The sequence below is a fragment of the Phlebotomus argentipes genome, unplaced genomic scaffold (assembly GCF_947086385.1).
Source record: "Phlebotomus argentipes unplaced genomic scaffold, Phlebotomus argentipes genome assembly contig_32, whole genome shotgun sequence".
NCBI classification, from domain to species: Eukaryota; Metazoa; Arthropoda; class Insecta; order Diptera; family Psychodidae; genus Phlebotomus; species Phlebotomus argentipes.
In genome coordinates this window covers 1043626-1059389 of record NW_026776187.1, presented here as the reverse complement: position 1 = coordinate 1059389, position 15764 = coordinate 1043626, and the positions used below count along the sequence as shown (strand labels likewise).

Genomic DNA, 15764 nt, shown 5'->3' with positions numbered 1-15764 from the left:
TTCACATGGAGGATCTAATCCCGCACAACTGTGCTTGTTTTTCTAAAATTCGCCTCGTTTCATGCGATTTAGCAGAAAAAAAACAACAAAATCGTCTTGGAGATGTTTTTATTAGTGACACGGTAGAAAGTGAAAGATTTCCAGGAGTTCAATCCAGTTTAGGCTTTTTGCTCTCCGAACTGCCGCCCTCTGAAGGAGTTGCATCAGGTTTCTTCCGCTTGATCAGGTGTGAGATGTTTGTGGGCTTCTGATTGGCACTGGATGGACTTTTGCTGGCCTCAGGAGTGCTCTTGTCCGGAGACGTTGCGCAGGTTTTCGTGAGATCCTCAAGAACAGCCATCTTCGACGCCTTGATCTCATCGATCTTGCAGTAAATGTCCTTCTTGCTGTCCTCGAGTTCCGCAATCAGTTCCGTGATCTCATCGCCCGGGACGCCCTTCTCCTTGTTCTTCGCAATCACGTTGTCCAGACACTCACATGCCTTGTTCAGAGCTTCTATGGAATCATTGAAGTTGTTCAGCATCATGTGAGAGAGCCCCATTTTGTAGTAGAGCTCCGCGAGGTGACGCTGATCGGGCTCCGGCAGCGTCACAAGGATTGCCATGGCCTTCGTGAAGTCCCGGACGGCTTCCTCGTAGTTGTTGTTCTCAAAGGATATTCCCGCCAATTCTGCGTGGCACTCGGCCAATTGCGACTCGCCGTTCTTGCCGCGACTCGTGAAGATTGTCACCGCCAGCTCGAGGATCTCCCACGCCAGCTGAAGGTTTGTGATATCCTCTTCCGTGGACTCGGGATTCGTGGTCTGCTCCTCCTCGTCGTCGTCATCATCCTCGAACTCCTTCTTGCTGCCACCCGCTTCGGGCGCTTTGCCAGCCTCCGCTTCCTCCTCAGTCTTTGCCTCAGGCGCCTTGGGCTCCTCACCCTCGCCGCACGACTCGGACTCGGAGTCCTCCGAATCCTCACCCTCAGGGATATCAATGAGTTTCACCTCGTTCTGTGCCAAGGCGATCAGCGCCTTCGCGTACAGCAAATACGGGGCCCCCAATTCGTCCGCCGTTGTGCCATAAACGTCCGAATACAGAGTGCACACTTGGCTCAAATCCTCCACGGCATGATCGTAGTCCTTCACATAGTAATTCCTTGTGCCGCTGCTCAGTAGCTCCTTGGCTCTGTCGATTTCTTCTTGACTCTGTTCACGACTGGAGGACGCCATCGCAGACCGCCGAAAGTGCACTGACAAATTGACAGCAAAATTAGGGTTCACGATGTCTTCGTCAAATCCCGCGAGAGGGCATCAAGAGGTAAAAATTTGGCGCCATTTTTCCACCCTGAAAAGTTCTCCTTCAGTCCCATGATTCGGTTGGATTTTTAGACTTCAGCGAGTTTCAGTGTGAATTTTTATGTTATAATGACGCTCAATATTCTGAAATAAAAAAATCATTTTAACACATTCCCATTTTCATTATTTTCCCATCCCAGGAAACATCGAACTTTTTCATCGCATTTTCGGACTTCCGGACTGCGGCCATGATTACGTGACGTCACGGACGCCATGATTCTTTCTTTTTGACAACCGCAGTTGTTCGAGCGAGATCGCGTCCACGTATTTTCACATATTTCCAGAAAATAACAAGATGCAGAAGGTAGAAATACTGTGCAGACTGGTTGTGAAGATCTGTTGATTGATGTGTGATTGGTTTTTTGCAGAAAAAGGAGCCCATCCAGGCCGTGCAGGTCTTCGGACGCAAGGTAAGAAGTTAACCTCAAATTGACAACACGTGCCGTCAGGAGCCCCAGAATTCACGGAGAATCTGCCTTTTCCAGAAAACCGCCACCGCTGTGGCTTACTGCAAGCGCGGCCGTGGTCTGCTGAAGGTGAACGGACGGCCGCTGGACACAATTGAGCCCAAGGTTCTGCAGTACAAGCTGCAGGAGCCCCTTCTTCTGCTGGGCAAGGAGAAGTTCGCCGGAGTAGACATCCGTGTGAGAGTGAAGGGAGGTGGTCATGTGGCGCAGATTTATGCCATCCGACAGGCCATTTCAAAGGCTCTGGTTGCGTTCTACCAGAAATGTAAGAAAAGCCTGCAATATTCAGGGAAGGCGAATGAATAATGAGGGTAATTTTGTGTGTACTTTCAGACGTCGATGAAGCCTCGAAGAAGGAACTGAAGGACATCCTCATTCAGTACGACCGAACTCTCCTCGTGGCTGATCCCCGACGCTGTGAACCCAAGAAGTTCGGTGGTCCAGGAGCTCGCGCACGCTACCAGAAATCCTACCGTTAACACTCTGCGCATTCGTCTGTATTTCTTTGCAAGAATACACAGAACCTACTGAATTGTCTTCTCTTTTCGGAGCACGTCAAGCAGCGTCTTCACAATCGCCGGCCCATTCCACATGCCGTTGAGCATGAATTGCCAGTAGAGGAAGGGCATGAAGTGCTTCTTCAGCAGCAACATGCTGTAGCGCTCTTTGTCCTGCGGAATCGGGAATGTCTCGAGGGGTTGCAAATCGTAGTCGAATTCCGCGAGGATGCACGAGTTATAGCCGGTCACGAGGGGACAGGAGGCGTAGCCATTGTATGAGGCACTGGGCGGATTTCCCTCCATCACTGCCAGAAGATTTCTGTACACGACAGGCGCCTGGGCGGCAACCGAGGCGGCCGTCTTGGAGTTCGGCGTGGAGGAGCAATCGCCTATGGCGAATATGTTTGGGTACTTCACGTGCTGAAGCGTGTGCTTGTTCACGTCCACAAAACCGGCGGCGTTTGTGAGTCCCGGACAGGACAGCAGGACATCTGGAGTGGCCATTGGCGGCGTCACGTGAAGCAGTGAGTACTGAAAAGGGGATTTATGTAAGTATACTTTATCGTATTGGCGATGCATTGACTTACGTCCATCGTGCTTTCCTCGCCGGGTTTGTCGAGATTCTCAAAAACAGCCTGATTTCTCTCCGGGAACACTTGCTTGAGGTTCATCCGGAGATTCACGGTGACTTCTCGCTTCTTCGCCACCTTCCACAGCGCGTCGGCGTAGTGTTTCACACCAAAGATCACCGGAAGCGCGGTGTTGTAGATAATACGGGCGTCTTTCCGCTTCTTGGCCCTCCGCAAGTAGTGCTCAGCGAGATAGGCGGCTTTCTGGGGCGCTCCTGGGCACTTAACGGGTGAATTTGGGAAAGTAAAGATGGCATTGCCTTGCTGGAAATTGTTTAGCGCCTCCAGGGTTCGGTTGACATACTTGGGGGAGTAATTTGAGCAGACTTTTCCGCCAGGAATTGCCAAAGCTTCCACAAGACCAGGCACTTTGTCGTATCGCAATTCCAAGCCGACCGCAATCACCATCTCTTCGTACTCGATCCTGTCGCCCTTCTTCGTGATAACAGTGTTGGCTTCCGGCTCGAACTGCATCACGCTGTCCTGCACCCAAGTGGCCAGAGACGGCAGAGTCTCCTTCATGGGCGTGACGGAATCCTCGAGCTTCTTCATGCCGCCGCCGATGAGAGTGAACATCGGCTGATAGTAGTGACTCTGAAATGCCAAATATGTACTGTAAAGTAGTCCAGGTAAAATTCTCATATTCTCACCTCAGCCGGATCGAGAATCACGACTTTTCCCGGGCCCAGTTTTGATGATAACTTCGCCGACACGGAACAACCTCCAGAACCGCCGCCGACGACAAGAACCTTGCATTTGCGTGCCGACGAGAAGCATCTTGCTGAGACAAGTCTCTGTGATGCAGCACCGCAAGAGAGCAGTGGTTTCACCTGGCAAAAGCGATGCAACATCTTGGATTTCTCACTTTGATTGTATCTTAAAATTTGCTCGATTCCCCATACTTTGGGTCAGTTGACAACAATTGTTATCCAACCCTGCGAAGATTGCGTAAAAATCCTGGATAAGATCGCCAAGGGGTTATGCAAGATCGGAATTCACGATCGTTATTCGTGTATTCTATTCAATCAATTCAATCGGATTATTCGTAATTCTTAAGTCATGATTTTATTATATTCTTAGTTACAAACTTTTCACTCTTTGTGTTCTGAATATGTTCAATTTCTACGGTATATTTTATTTTTTTGCTTGGTTAACATTTTGTAGAAATATCGTTCCGGAATCTCGAAACAGAATATTTTGCATAAAGTAATTTCGCGAGGATTACAGATACGACTTTTCGCTGCAATCAACCGACTGTCTTCCAAAACATCATCGACTTCTTTATTGGGCATTTATCTCACATTCAACTTTTGCACTCGTCAGATGAATTTCGCTATTTTGTGGTGTTTTGCAAACTAAAATCCCATTAAATATAGTTTTTGTCATAGTAAAAAGTATTTAGCAAGTGAAAGTAGAGCCTCTTTGTGTGTGTTATCATCAGGTGAAAATGTCTGAGAAGGTAAATCCGCAATAATTTATTATCGATAAGAGATATGCAAATATCAACAGATCACTCATTGCACCATCATCTTTCTCTAGAAAAATGAAGATCTCCAGAAGGAAGACAAGCGACAATTGCCACCCTATCTCAAGAAGATTCTCGCCTGGGATGTTGAGCTGACAAAGCGCTTCGTGAGGTTAGAAAGGAAAGATGAAATAATGGCAAGAAACTTCACACTTTGTTTATTTGCAGTTTTATGCTTAATTTTGTCAGCGTGCGATCCGTGAAGAATCACGGCCGTTTCCTTGAGGTAATGATTAATGAACTTTTGCGAGAAGTCAGTGCAAATTGTTGCTCTTTCTGCAGATCTCATGCCATGGAATCATCATTCTGGTTCTTTGGTTCATCCTGACATGGATGATCGACGATCCGGAGCTTTATGAGATGCAGATAAATCTGCTGATCGGTCTTCTGCTTGATATTGTGATCATCGCGTGCATCAAAGCTGCCACAAGGAGACACCGTCCGAGCTTCAACGATGATCCGTTCAGCATTGGACCGGACAAGTTCAGCTTCCCCTCCGGACACGCTTCGCGGGCAGTTTTCATGGCTGCGTTCTTTACGCTGCTTTCTCCCCTGCCAATGATCTTCTGGCCACCGCTCGTTGCCTGGGCGACGGCTGTGTGCTTCTCGCGCCTCCTCATGTACAGGCATCACATCCTGGACGTTCTGGCTGGCGCTGTTCTGGGACTGCTCGAGGCCTTCCTGCTCTCGCTTCTGTGGTGTGATCGTGAGACGTCTCTGGGAATCATGAAGTGGATCTCAGATGACAAGTATGTGGAGGGGCAAACAGGAATTTGATCTTTATTCTTATGAAGCTTGAGGCATAAACATGTTAATTGCGTGCTTAAGAAGCGTAATTTTTATCGGTTTCACGTCATACTCCTCATTGTCGATTGAATAGTACTTTTCCTTGGCGGATTCCTTCTTCTCTGGCAGAATCTCAACGGTTCTCGCGTCGATTGACGCTCTCTGTGCAGTGGAGGCTGATGGATTGCTCTGCACGCGCTTCCAGCTGTTGTATATGAAGGAGAATGATGAATTCTCCAATTCTGATAGTTTAATTTGCAGACTTCCTGCTGTCATTGGTTCGGAAGTCTCTATGATGACTTCAGAATGATTTCCATCAATTGTGTACTCTTTGGTGCACGATTCGTTGATGATCTTTGCAAAATCATCTCCTGTTGCAGGAGAAGCGCTGACAGTGCTTCGAGGAATGAATCTACTCCACCATTTATCCTTCTGCGCGAGGACTCTCTTCGTCTCTGTCCTGCAATTGAGACATCCTGGACACGGCGGCGTGTATTTCATATGAGCTTCGCATTCCCACGTCGGCTTCGCACTGAAGGCATTCACGAGGAAAGCGAGATACTCTCGCAGTGGACCAACATACCAGTATTGGTCTCGCAGACTTAGGATGTCTCTGAAGGCGCCCCATTGGAAAGAGCCAACCGCAAAGACGGGTCGGCGATGCTCCTCCTCATCGGGAGCCACAACCTCGATCTTCATCACGTGTCTTTTGGATACATTTCCCCGAACCACAGATATTGCAGCCTCTGCCAGTTCACGAGCCTTTTCCACGCGATTCAGTTTGTGGACTTGAGTGCAGGAAGCATTGGTTCGCCCAAGAGGAAGAATCCCAATTGGAGTGCCTTCGTTGCTGCCCGTGTTCCTCATGACGCCCGTGATGACTTCCGAGAGTGTCCCGTCGCCTCCTGCCACCACTATTGCATTGGGGTATTGTGTCAGGGCTTCAATGTACCGCCGAGCGTGTCCCTCGGAGTCTGTTTTGACGATGTTGACCAGAAATCCGGCTGAATGGAGAATTGGTTCGCAGTATTTCTTGAACGTCTCCTCAGCCGAGCGTCTATTGGCGGCCGGATTTAGCAGGACGAGCACTTCTTTCAGAGGACGTGTCATCGGCATCGCAATGTCTCCGGAAGCTGACGCTTCCAGGCAATATTGCCTCATCAGGCTGTTGATTCTGGTGGTCAGGAGAGTGAGGTTATGCTAAGAATGTCTGTTTTCCCGATTGATTGCCTTACTTGATGGTGTCATTGGCGTAAGATGCTCCATAAGTGACCAGGGCAGCGGCAAATAATGACTTCTTCCAGTGATTTCGCACAGTTTTTGCAAATTTCACCGCAAAAGCCATGGTAAACACGCAAGGCTCTCAATTTGACAGTTTGTCGGCCAACTTATCGACACCCCATACGAAATGTTCACATCTTAACGACACCTTCATCATGTCTTTCTAGCATCTCTCTGGATCTTCTAGGCTCTTCCATACGTGGAACCGCATTTGTAGGGAAAGCAAGCACAAAAAATGAGAGATGATATAGCACTGCGTGTGAGTATAAATACGATTTATGTTATCTCGCCGAATCACGGGGAAGTGTGAGAGTCTTCTCCAGTCATAGACGATTTTTGACCTTGGAAAGATTTCACTTCTCGGCATTACATAATTCCGAAATTCATTGTTCAAGCTCATTTCCAAAACAGTCATGGGTTGCGATGTGAGTTTTTTTGATGCCTTGCGGTCCTTGAGTAGCTGAAAATGCAGTGATTTGTGTGCTCTCGTCTTTTCAGTGCCTTCCGGTAATCGTCGGGATCACGGCTGTGATTTCTGGGATAATAATCTACAAGTTCTGGTTCAAGAGCTCTGGCCAGAGTGCAACGAAGAGCAAGAGCGGCAAGCCAGCAAAATTGAAGACTCTTCTGGATCCCAATGAGAAGTACTTGCTGCCGCTGATCGAGAAGGAAGTCATTAGCCATGACACGAGGCGCTTCCGCTTTGGCTTGCCATCAAAGCAGCACGTCCTGGGCTTGCCCGTTGGTCAGCACATCAATCTCTCTGCCAACATCAGTGACGAGTTGGTGATCCGCGCGTACACGCCAGTGTCCAGCGATGATGACTGCGGATTTGTGGATCTCGTGATTAAGGTGTACAAAAGGAACACACATCCCAAGTTCCCGAACGGTGGGAAGATGTCACAGTACTTGGACGCCCTGAATATTGGCGACACAATCGCCTTCAGGGGACCCTCGGGAAAGCTTCAGTATCAGAACAATGGTGTGTTCAGCGTGAAGAAGATCCGAAAGGATCCTCCAGTGAATGTGCAAGCGACGAAGGTGAACATGATTGCAGGAGGAACGGGAATCACGCCGATGCTGCAGCTGGTCAGGCACATCCTGAAGAGTGGCACGGATAAGACGGAGATTGCCCTGCTTTTTGCCAATCAGACGGAGAATGACATTCTGCTGAGGAACGAACTGGAGCTCTTTTCCTCTAAGCATCCTGACCAGTTCAAGGTCTGGTACACACTGGATTCCACTCCAGCTGGTGAGTTTCTGACCCTTATTCGCACTGCTTCCACAGTCTGAATGATGATTATCTCCTCTGCGCAGATTGGCAGTACAGCAAGGGCTTCATCAGTGATGAGATGATCAGGGATCATCTTCTGCCGCCGTCTGACTCGACAATCGTCCTCATGTGCGGACCACCGCCAATGATCACTTATGCGTGCATCCCTAACTTGGACAAGCTGGGCTATGATCAAAATCTACGGTTCGCGTACTGAGCGCACATAAAACTTTCTTCATTACTTGGTCAGCTAATCGCTCTTTATTCATATAAAAATTAATACATTCGATATGGACGGATGAGTTTCTACACTATCAAATACAAGGCGTTGGCCACTGAGGGAATTTGTGGACTTACACGTGACTAAATAAAAGACACAGACTCACGAAAATGCCTCCCACGAATGCCACGGCGGACAGACTCAGTGCGGGCGCAAAGTTGCATCTGTGGTCCAGGAAGCAGAAGCAGAAGGTGGTGCTGTCGAAGTGGTCTCGCTGCACGTCCAGCTCCCTGATGCTGTTGTTCACGTAGTTCGCCAGGTGGACGTCTTTGGACGCCGTGCGGCAGCCTTCGTACCTGTCCGCCGGGATGTCCGTGCGATAGCTGCGCAGCGAACTGTAGCAGTCGCGGATCACAGTCTCGCTGGCGCCCTTCTTCTCGATCACCTTCATGCAGATGTCATCGTCCTCCGGACACTGCTCGCCCAGGAAGCCGATTCCTCGCCAGTTGAAGTCGTACAGACCGCATCCTGGCGTGGCCGAAGTGCAGCGATAGCACCAAATCGCAGCGGCTAGAAAAAAAGTCCTTTAACCACACATCCCATATCAAAATGTCACTCTCTCACCTTTGTGGAATGTCGCCAGCGACAGGAGAATTGTGAGGAATGTGGGAAAATGCATTTTCTCGGGGTATTTTGGGGGAGATGCAAAGAATTATAAACAACGCCCTTGTTATGACAGGTATGCAAATATCCCAATAAGAAAACTCATCGATTGTCTTGTGAATGTCTGACGCCAAGTCACAATTCACCACCATGAAAGCTGAAATTTAAAAAGCCACCGCTGAAAAATTGAAATTTCATGGATGGTGAACTTCTGAAATATTGGAATCCTAATAATACCATCAGTTCAGCGTGCAGCTTTCCATAGTGGAGATCGTGATCACGTATTTTCGTATATTTCCAGAAAATAACAAGATGCAGAAGGTAAAAAGACTGTGCAGATTGGGTATTAAGATCTATTGATTAATGTGTGATTTGATTTTTGCAGAAAAAGGAGCCCTTTAAGGCCGTGCAGATCTTTGGACGCAAGGTAAGAAGTTAACCTTACAATAACACGTGTTGATATTGCCTTGGATATTTCGAGCCCCGGAAATTCACAGAAAATCTCTTTTCAGATTTCTGTTCTTCTGCGCGACTTGCAGTTTGAAGATCCTGGTTGAAGCTGATGAAGCTCCAAAGGAACTGATATGGACAAATCAGCGGCTGATTTTCAGGTTCTCAGAAGAGAAATGAAGAAGGAGAAAAGTAAGTAAAACTGCCCAAGAATTTTAATAGCAACATCATAAGCCAGCTGACAAAATAAAGAATCATATTTTAGCCAGCACGATATGTTGCAAAAGTAATCGGATCAGAAAGATTGTTCACTTTGCCAATTATTGCATCGCTGACTGTGATGATCTGTACATTGTCACTCAATTCACGACTGTGTGAATCATTGAAATTACGCAATTTCTGTCTTGCAGGCTGACGGAGACTGCCCGGGAGACAGTAAGGAAAGGCATCGGCATCATCTTCAACCTATGACTTTATTACAAAAGTATATAAAATAAATAAAAAATGTGTGCTTTCGTCCGCGAGCATTCCGGATCTTGTTCTTGCGGACGAACAATTGCAGATTATACTCAATCATTAATTAATATTACCTCTATTAATGTTAAGAAAGGGCAGATAAAATTATGCGCTAACTACTGTTTCCGGATGCCGGGCAACATCTGGGCGTCACGAGCTCCACCTCTGTCTTCACGACGGACGGCGTGGCGTGATTCCTGCTCTCCGCCTTGTCGGTCAGGGATATCAGCTGGATGGTCTCCAGATCGAGACTCTGCGACTTGAGCGACGACCGTATCGTGACAGTTTGTACTTTGCCCTCCTGCGCCTCTTGCTGCACGGTAACTTCGGGTTGCAGGGTAATGTTGCGCACTCCGGGCGTGACTTCGTGCGCCGACGACGCCGAGCTCTGCCACGAGTGCGGCTCCTCCGTGATGGTCGTGAGCGAGGGCTCCTTCTCCATGGCAGCCACGCCCCTCGCTTGCCTGGCCGACGGACCGGAGCCGTCCCTCAGCGGATTCCTCTCCTTCATAGTCACTACTTTGCTGCTCTTGCGGATGCGGCGGCACGGCCGCGGCGACGGCGTGGAGATGCGATTGGGATTCGCCAGTGGCACAATCTCCGCCGCCGGCCCGATCAAGTTCAGCAGGATGGGGAAGAAGAACAGGCTGTTCACCGCCCCGATGAACACGGCGGACAGCAGCAGCAGGAAGAAGTGCCGCACGATGAACTCGATGGGCGACGTGGACAGCATCACGACGGCCAGAGTCGTCGTCACGATGCCGTGAATCACCGGCGTCAGAGCGTACTCCAGCGCAATCCGCACGCGTCGATCTTTCCCCCCGACCGCAGTTATGAACGCCTGCAAGACATGCACAATCAGAGGACTCTGCAAACTCCCTCAGCAGCGCCGAGAAAACTCACCAGTGATATGTGAATCGTGAAACACACACTGAGGCCAATGCTGAGGACGAGAATGATGGCCGGAATTGCGGAGAGCTTGATGTCGAGCAGCGTCATCATGCCGAGGAGCTGGACGAGAGTCGCTACGACGCAGAAGACGATGAGAAAAGCTCCCCAGAGCGACAGGAGCGCAATAGCCACGAGAATGAACGTCATTCCCAGAGCTGCGCCCAGAGCCAGAGTCAAGTTCTCACGCAGATTCATGTACTGCTCCCAGAAAGTGAAGGGAATTCCTGGAAATGAACAACAGGGATTAATAAATCAGGAAATCATCCTAGAAACGCCAAGTGACTCACCTGATGGGTAGTTTGGAAGGCCGCGAGCTTCAAATTTCTCACAAATCTCGCGGATTTGCATGATTGTCGCCTTGATTTCCGTCGTGTCGTGCAATCCGTGTAGGAAAAAGGGCAACTGCGTGTAAGTCAGAGGCGCACTTTTTGGGATCTTGAGTTCAAAATCACTGGGTGAGTGATACCATTCGCGAGGCTCCGGCCGAAGGTTGCCCTGCAGAGAAAACGGACAATTTTTGTAAGAGGAACGTGGCGTGGAAAAGTGCAGATTCCCTCACCTGTGATGCTCCATAGGCTAAGATGTCATTCCACGCCCAGGCGGACAGATAGTTGTAGAAGGCCTTCGGATTGATGATTCCCTCGTGATCCACCAAGCGATTCTGCGTCGTCAGGCTCTTGTCGATCGGATTGTCCACGTGCCCGGTTTGCACGAGAAGCTTGTATGCCAGAATAGCGTCATCCGAAGCATTGGCAAACCACCTTTCTTGCGTAATCTTGCCCTGGGCGTAGTCTTTGTCGAACGCCTTCTGCAGATCCAGCAGCCAGTCGCGGAAGAGGCCGAGCCAGAAATTGGGCAAGCCTCCGTTGTCATTCTTCTTCACGTGCGACACCCTGACGAAGGCCTCGTGGTATTCATACAGCAGCTTTTGATTCATCGGATACTCGAAGTCCCCTTGCGTCACGGCGAACATGGAATAGAAGCCGAAAAGCTTCTCCTGCGCGTGCAGAAATCTGTGCTCCTCGGAGTTCTTGGGCACCAAATCGGTGAGCTCGAGTCCGTCTTGCAGCTTCAGAGTGCCGTACAGGCCAAAAGCCAGCGCTATGGCAAACACAGTCATGCCGCAGCTCTTCACAATGCGCTTCATGAGGAACGGCACGTAGCACTTCTCGATGAACTCGCCCAGGGAGAAGCGCAGGAAGTTCCCGAAGGAGCACTCCGAATTGATGTCCGAGTTCATGGCCATCGCCTTGTTGTGCTGCTTCAGCGTCTTCTCGGGCATCGGCGGCAGACAGCAGCACAGCAGATCGATGCGGTTGGCGCGCCGGCGACGCATGTCGAGAGAGATGAGCGCCGGGAAGACAATCACGACTGTGGTGAGGTTGAAGGTGAGCAGGATGGCGGCTTGCAGGCAGAACAGACGCAGTGCTGGCACGGGAATCAGGACGGCGGCGAGAAAGGAACCAGTTGTGCAAGCTGCACTCACAAACACACTCAGTCCCACTTTCTTCAAGATCGCCGCCGTTTGCTCCTCGTTGCTCTGCTTCGAGTATTCATGCGACAGGAGAAACAGGTGATCCACACTCAATCCCAGCGCCAAGAAGGGCACAACTTGCGTCGTGGCGGCATTGAAGGAAATCCCAAGGAGTGCACAGAAGCCCAAGCCGGCCGCTGTCGAAACTCCCATCAGCAGAACTCCGGCTATTCCGAGGCCCATTTGGCTCCGGACGGGATTTTGGAAATTCGACAGCACAATTCCCGCGTACACGACGATAGTCACCATCCCAATTGTCAGTCCCATGGGACTGGGATTTGAGTACTTCTTCAGCACCTCATCCAGAGAGGCCGACGAGAAGGCGAACATGTTGTATGACGTCGTCAATTCATCCATTTTCACGATTTTGCTCACCTGGAAGGAAACAACACGGAGTTTTTGCACATTCGCCAACAGGATTGCAAGTCTGTTGCCGCTCACCTCAACTGAGAATTTCTTCTGCCAGGCAGTCAGCACCGCAGTGGCCTTCTCCTGACTCCAGCTCACGTGATGCACCTTGTAGTGATTGTTCCAGTACTCGTACATCTCGCGCTCGCCCATCAGCTGAACCACCGACTGCAGAGCTGTGACCTTCTTCAGATGGCCCGTTTTGTTGCGCTCGCCGCCGCCAGTGATCAGCGTCTCTGGCCAGTGCATGTACTTTGCCGCATAGCCGTAGCATCCACCGGTCAGTTCGGCGCCAATGTCCAGCGACTGAAAGGCAGAGAGGACATGAGCGGATTCCATGCAACAGATCACAGTGAACTTACCTGAGTGGAGTTTCTGTTGCGCGCCGTTTCTGGACACAGAGGATCTCGAACGTCCAAGCACGGCTTCTCCGTGTAACCCGTGGTTATTCCTGCGCCCTTCAGATACTTCTCAATCGTCTTCGCTGGGAAATGGTAGTTGAGAGCCTCCATGTTCCGCAGCAAATGCTGGGGATTCAAGGAGCTCCACTGAAGTTTCTTGGCCAAACCTCTGCAAAATAAAATCTTTCATAAATGAATTCCGAAATTGCATACAAAAAATTTAATTGAATTTTGATAGGAAATATAGATAAATTATTACTCTGCCAACATATTTTCTTAATTCATCGGAAACTTAAAGCAAAGACACAAGTGGAACATAAGGCAGTTACAAGTCTGCCCCGTTTTCCCCTAATTGCACAGTGAAAAAAAGAAACTTACGGTATGTGAACGGGAAATTCAGGCCCCAGCAGCTTACTGCCCTCCCAGAAGCAATCCAGCGGCGTGATTATGGCACAAGGGATGATGTTGTCGAAGATCTGCTCGATGAGGTGGACGTCGAAGTTCGGGGCGTTCATTGAGTAGCACATATCCTTGAGGCCCCAAGTCGTGTCGAACATGTGCACGGTCACCGCAGTGGCTCGCCTCAGCACCTCCAGGTGTATCATGAGCGCGTGCGTGTGCAGAATCGACGCGTTCGGCTCCTTGGACACCTGAATCACGAGCTGATGCGTCGAAGAGCCCGTCTCGCCGAGTGACTTTAGCGTGTACTTGAGCTCCTCCTCCAGACGTCCTCCATCTGTTCAGGAGCAGATCAGAGAGACGTTTGATCATTTTTTTAACGAGATGAATATCATTAATCTCAGATAAATTACAACTGACTTATGTTTGTTTTTATATTTGAATTCTGATCTTTAAAATTTTTACGATTCCAATGTGCATCTAAAACCTAATTAAAGTGTGTGTTCTTTGGAAAGATGTTGATGCTGAATTTTAATAATTTAAATAAAATACCTTAAAGACATTGAAAATTGCGAATTTATCTAGCTTTTTAATTGATTTTCGCTAAAGAAAAAAAACCTCTTGCTGACCAAATTCTTGTGATCAATTATTGAAAATATTCGCGTGGTTCATCGAATTGCGACTACCTTGAATCCACAGCTGTTGCACTTTGGAATGGATGGTTGCGCTCTTGAGCCCCACGCAGAAGGAGCTGAGCACGAGGATGGCCACGAAGATGACCTTCCCGGCGTGCTTCTGGAGGTAGCATCCCAGCGAGTAGAGGTGGAACTGCAGCACAGATCTAATGTACACAGCCAGTCGACGTCCTCTCGCCTTGCCCTGCAACAAAGACCAAAAAAGCTGTGAGTGTGTGGCCCCAGGGGCCGCCATCGTGGGTGGTCTCCTCTCACGGGCACGCCGCCTTACGCTCTCAATCTGCTGGAACGCCGTGGCCGCGTCCACCCAGCTCGTCCTCACGTACAGATCTGAGAAGAGCTTCTCGTCGATGCGATCCCCGTGGGAGTCCGGAACACGAGGAAGTTCGTGCATCTCTGTGCGTGTGTTCTCAGGCTCTGTGATATCTTAGAAAGTCTCTCTCTCTCTCTCTCTCGCTCTCTCGCGCTGCTCTCCCACCTCTTTTCAGTCGTCTAACACCATTATTACGATATAATGGTGTTAGGAGATGGAATACCTGGAAGAATAGGAAGGAGGGAGAGAAAAAAGAGATATGTTGATGAAAAGAAGGGAATTTTGTTGTTATTTTTTCTCGCTCGCAACACAGAAAACACATACGCAACAGCGGATGCTTTACATTTGTTCTCGCTCTCCCTCTCTCTCTCTCTCGCTCGCCCGACGGATCCCACAATGCTCTCCTTAGCATAATTAGTCAATTTGCCGATCCCTCGGCCCCCCCTCCCACACCCCCATCCAGCCCCCCCGTGCAGGGTGGTCGCCGGGGGCGGAAAATGGATTTTCAGGGGAAAACCTACCGAGAGAAGTCCTGATCCTCTGCCCAATCCTTGGCAGCGCTCCGCGCCCCTCAAACGCTCGAAGGCACTGAATTCACTTGAATTTTTCACTATAAGCACTCCCACGTGTGGTTATCTATTTTTTCTTTCATTCCGCATAAGCATAAGAAGAGAGATGAAAGCAATACATATGTGCGCTGGTATATATAGAGACGTGTATATACATAAGTATAGGAAAGACCACCCAGCGTGTTTTTCTCTTGGCTCTCAACTAAGGTTCACTACACACATTTCCTATCCGAGTCCGTTGCATCCAGAATCGCTTCTCTCGCCACCAGCACTGTCAACGGCGTTTTCGCAGGATGTGCGCAATTTGTGGAACATTCAGCACTGATATTTCACCGATACGGTTCACAATTCGGACATGAATTAAAACAACAACACGGAGCGACATACGCAACAACCTCTCTCTCAACCTCACGCTTTCAACTGAGCCAGCGTCTCTGGCGGACTGGCAGAAAAGTGGCGCAGGCAGCGCCTCTTCTCGGGTGGAGCCCGAAGATCCGCTCAAACCTGCCAACAGCTCAGCCGAGACGATCTCTGGCGCGGTTTTCAAACATCGCGATCGGATATTTCCTCTTGCTTTTCCAACCAATGCTGATCATGATGATGTACCCAATCGATAGAATGAATGATCACTGCTATTATTGATGCATCGTTTAACGAAAATCATACTCTCAACGAAGACTCGTAAACACGAAAACTAAGGGTTCAAGTTCAATCAATTAAATTCAATTTTTAAAATACCTACCAGAATACAAGGCATAAGTAAGATTTCAAATTCCATTTCAAACATTGCTTTTGTATAAAAACTCGTACGGAAATTACGATAGTGTGTAAAAATTTGTCGCACA

At 49.2% G+C, this 15764-nt stretch overlaps 8 protein-coding genes across 10 annotated transcripts; 3 read left to right on the top strand and 5 right to left on the bottom strand.

Annotated features, from left to right (window-relative positions):
* Positions 1-82: 82 nt before the first annotated feature.
* On the bottom strand, positions 83-1253 carry LOC132264272 (protein NASP homolog). The gene has a single exon (XM_059764388.1). It carries the CDS (start codon positions 1211-1213, stop codon positions 149-151), a length of 1065 nt encoding a protein of 354 aa, XP_059620371.1. The 5' UTR covers positions 1214-1253; the 3' UTR covers positions 83-148.
* A 281-nt stretch (positions 1254-1534) lies between these two features.
* On the top strand, positions 1535-2338 carry LOC132264277 (small ribosomal subunit protein uS9). The gene is made up of 4 exons (XM_059764393.1): positions 1535-1643; positions 1708-1749; positions 1825-2071; positions 2140-2338. The coding sequence occupies exons 1-4, from the start codon at positions 1635-1637 to the stop codon at positions 2283-2285; spliced, it is 444 nt and encodes a 147-aa protein (XP_059620376.1). The 5' UTR covers positions 1535-1634; the 3' UTR covers positions 2286-2338.
* LOC132264270 (sulfide:quinone oxidoreductase, mitochondrial) lies at positions 2282-4047 on the bottom strand. Its single transcript, XM_059764386.1, has 3 exons — positions 3586-4047; positions 2894-3529; positions 2282-2837 (listed from the first exon to the last, which is right to left on the bottom strand). Exons 1-3 carry the CDS (start codon positions 3784-3786, stop codon positions 2331-2333), a joined length of 1344 nt encoding a protein of 447 aa, XP_059620369.1. The 5' UTR covers positions 3787-4047; the 3' UTR covers positions 2282-2330.
* Positions 4048-4159: 112 nt separating this feature from the next.
* LOC132264275 (polyisoprenoid diphosphate/phosphate phosphohydrolase PLPP6) lies at positions 4160-5237 on the top strand. The gene is made up of 4 exons (XM_059764391.1): positions 4160-4394; positions 4475-4572; positions 4629-4686; positions 4743-5237. The coding sequence occupies exons 1-4, from the start codon at positions 4383-4385 to the stop codon at positions 5235-5237; spliced, it is 663 nt and encodes a 220-aa protein (XP_059620374.1). The 5' UTR covers positions 4160-4382.
* Positions 5215-6594, bottom strand: LOC132264271 (acylglycerol kinase, mitochondrial). The gene is made up of 2 exons (XM_059764387.1): positions 6482-6594; positions 5215-6420 (listed from the first exon to the last, which is right to left on the bottom strand). The coding sequence occupies exons 1-2, from the start codon at positions 6589-6591 to the stop codon at positions 5247-5249; spliced, it is 1284 nt and encodes a 427-aa protein (XP_059620370.1). The 5' UTR covers positions 6592-6594; the 3' UTR covers positions 5215-5246.
* A 49-nt stretch (positions 6595-6643) lies between these two features.
* LOC132264273 (NADH-cytochrome b5 reductase 3) lies at positions 6644-8191 on the top strand. 2 transcript variants are annotated; one of them, XM_059764389.1, is made up of 3 exons: positions 6644-6786; positions 7026-7779; positions 7845-8191. In XM_059764389.1, exons 1-3 carry the CDS (start codon positions 6763-6765, stop codon positions 8015-8017), a joined length of 951 nt encoding a protein of 316 aa, XP_059620372.1. In that variant the 5' UTR covers positions 6644-6762; the 3' UTR covers positions 8018-8191. The 2 variants fall into 2 exon arrangements, with proteins under 2 accessions (XP_059620372.1, XP_059620373.1); XM_059764390.1 differs by lacking the exon at positions 6644-6786 and adding an exon at positions 6804-6952.
* LOC132264276 (uncharacterized) lies at positions 8154-9031 on the bottom strand. Its single transcript, XM_059764392.1, has 2 exons — positions 8645-9031; positions 8154-8590 (listed from the first exon to the last, which is right to left on the bottom strand). The coding sequence occupies exons 1-2, from the start codon at positions 8697-8699 to the stop codon at positions 8154-8156; spliced, it is 492 nt and encodes a 163-aa protein (XP_059620375.1). The 5' UTR covers positions 8700-9031.
* A 710-nt stretch (positions 9032-9741) lies between these two features.
* LOC132264269 (protein patched) lies at positions 9742-15344 on the bottom strand. 2 transcript variants are annotated; one of them, XM_059764385.1, is made up of 10 exons: positions 14872-15344; positions 14309-14573; positions 14029-14221; positions 13322-13679; positions 12905-13112; positions 12576-12848; positions 11160-12509; positions 10888-11095; positions 10553-10824; positions 9742-10490 (listed from the first exon to the last, which is right to left on the bottom strand). In XM_059764385.1, the coding sequence occupies exons 2-10, from the start codon at positions 14429-14431 to the stop codon at positions 9762-9764; spliced, it is 3714 nt and encodes a 1237-aa protein (XP_059620368.1). In that variant the 5' UTR covers positions 14432-14573; positions 14872-15344; the 3' UTR covers positions 9742-9761. The 2 variants fall into 2 exon arrangements, with proteins under 2 accessions (XP_059620368.1, XP_059620367.1); XM_059764384.1 differs by having other exon boundaries at positions 11160-12848.
* Between the last annotated feature and the right edge of the window lie 420 nt (positions 15345-15764).

Bases quoted from the DNA above. Each gene is read 5' to 3' on its own strand.
- LOC132264271 (XM_059764387.1), bottom strand. From the start codon at position 6,591: ATGGCTTTTGCGGTGAAATTTGCAAAAACTGTGCGAAATCACTGGAAG. The intron at 6,421-6,481 runs GTAAGGCAATCA...CCTGACCACCAG, and splicing joins TACGCCAATGACACCATCAA to AATCAACAGCCTGATGAGGC.
- LOC132264272 (XM_059764388.1), bottom strand. From the start codon at position 1,213: ATGGCGTCCTCCAGTCGTGAACAGAGTCAAGAAGAAATCGACAGAGCC.
- LOC132264276 (XM_059764392.1), bottom strand. From the start codon at position 8,699: ATGCATTTTCCCACATTCCTCACAATTCTCCTGTCGCTGGCGACATTC. The intron at 8,591-8,644 runs GTGAGAGAGTGA...CTTTTTTTCTAG, and splicing joins GCTGGCGACATTCCACAAAG to CCGCTGCGATTTGGTGCTAT.
- LOC132264277 (XM_059764393.1), top strand. The intron at 1,750-1,824 runs GTAAGAAGTTAA...TGCCTTTTCCAG, and splicing joins TGCAGGTCTTCGGACGCAAG to AAAACCGCCACCGCTGTGGC. The intron at 2,072-2,139 runs GTAAGAAAAGCC...GTGTACTTTCAG, and splicing joins GGTTGCGTTCTACCAGAAAT to ACGTCGATGAAGCCTCGAAG.
- LOC132264275 (XM_059764391.1), top strand. The intron at 4,573-4,628 runs GTTAGAAAGGAA...GTTTATTTGCAG, and splicing joins CTGACAAAGCGCTTCGTGAG to TTTTATGCTTAATTTTGTCA. The intron at 4,687-4,742 runs GTAATGATTAAT...CTCTTTCTGCAG, and splicing joins ATCACGGCCGTTTCCTTGAG to ATCTCATGCCATGGAATCAT.
- LOC132264270 (XM_059764386.1), bottom strand. From the start codon at position 3,786: ATGTTGCATCGCTTTTGCCAGGTGAAACCACTGCTCTCTTGCGGTGCT. The intron at 3,530-3,585 runs GTGAGAATATGA...TTGGCATTTCAG, and splicing joins TGATTCTCGATCCGGCTGAG to AGTCACTACTATCAGCCGAT. The intron at 2,838-2,893 runs GTAAGTCAATGC...TCCCCTTTTCAG, and splicing joins GCGAGGAAAGCACGATGGAC to TACTCACTGCTTCACGTGAC.
- LOC132264273 (XM_059764389.1), top strand. From the start codon at position 6,763: ATGAGAGATGATATAGCACTGCGT. The intron at 6,787-7,025 runs GTGAGTATAAAT...TCGTCTTTTCAG, and splicing joins GAGATGATATAGCACTGCGT to TGCCTTCCGGTAATCGTCGG. The intron at 7,780-7,844 runs GTGAGTTTCTGA...TCCTCTGCGCAG, and splicing joins ACTGGATTCCACTCCAGCTG to ATTGGCAGTACAGCAAGGGC.
- LOC132264269 (XM_059764384.1), bottom strand. From the start codon at position 14,431: ATGCACGAACTTCCTCGTGTTCCGGACTCCCACGGGGATCGCATCGAC. The intron at 14,222-14,308 runs GTAAGGCGGCGT...TCTTTGTTGCAG, and splicing joins CGTTCCAGCAGATTGAGAGC to GGCAAGGCGAGAGGACGTCG. The intron at 10,825-10,887 runs GTGAGTCACTTG...GTTCATTTCCAG, and splicing joins CCTTCCAAACTACCCATCAG to GAATTCCCTTCACTTTCTGG.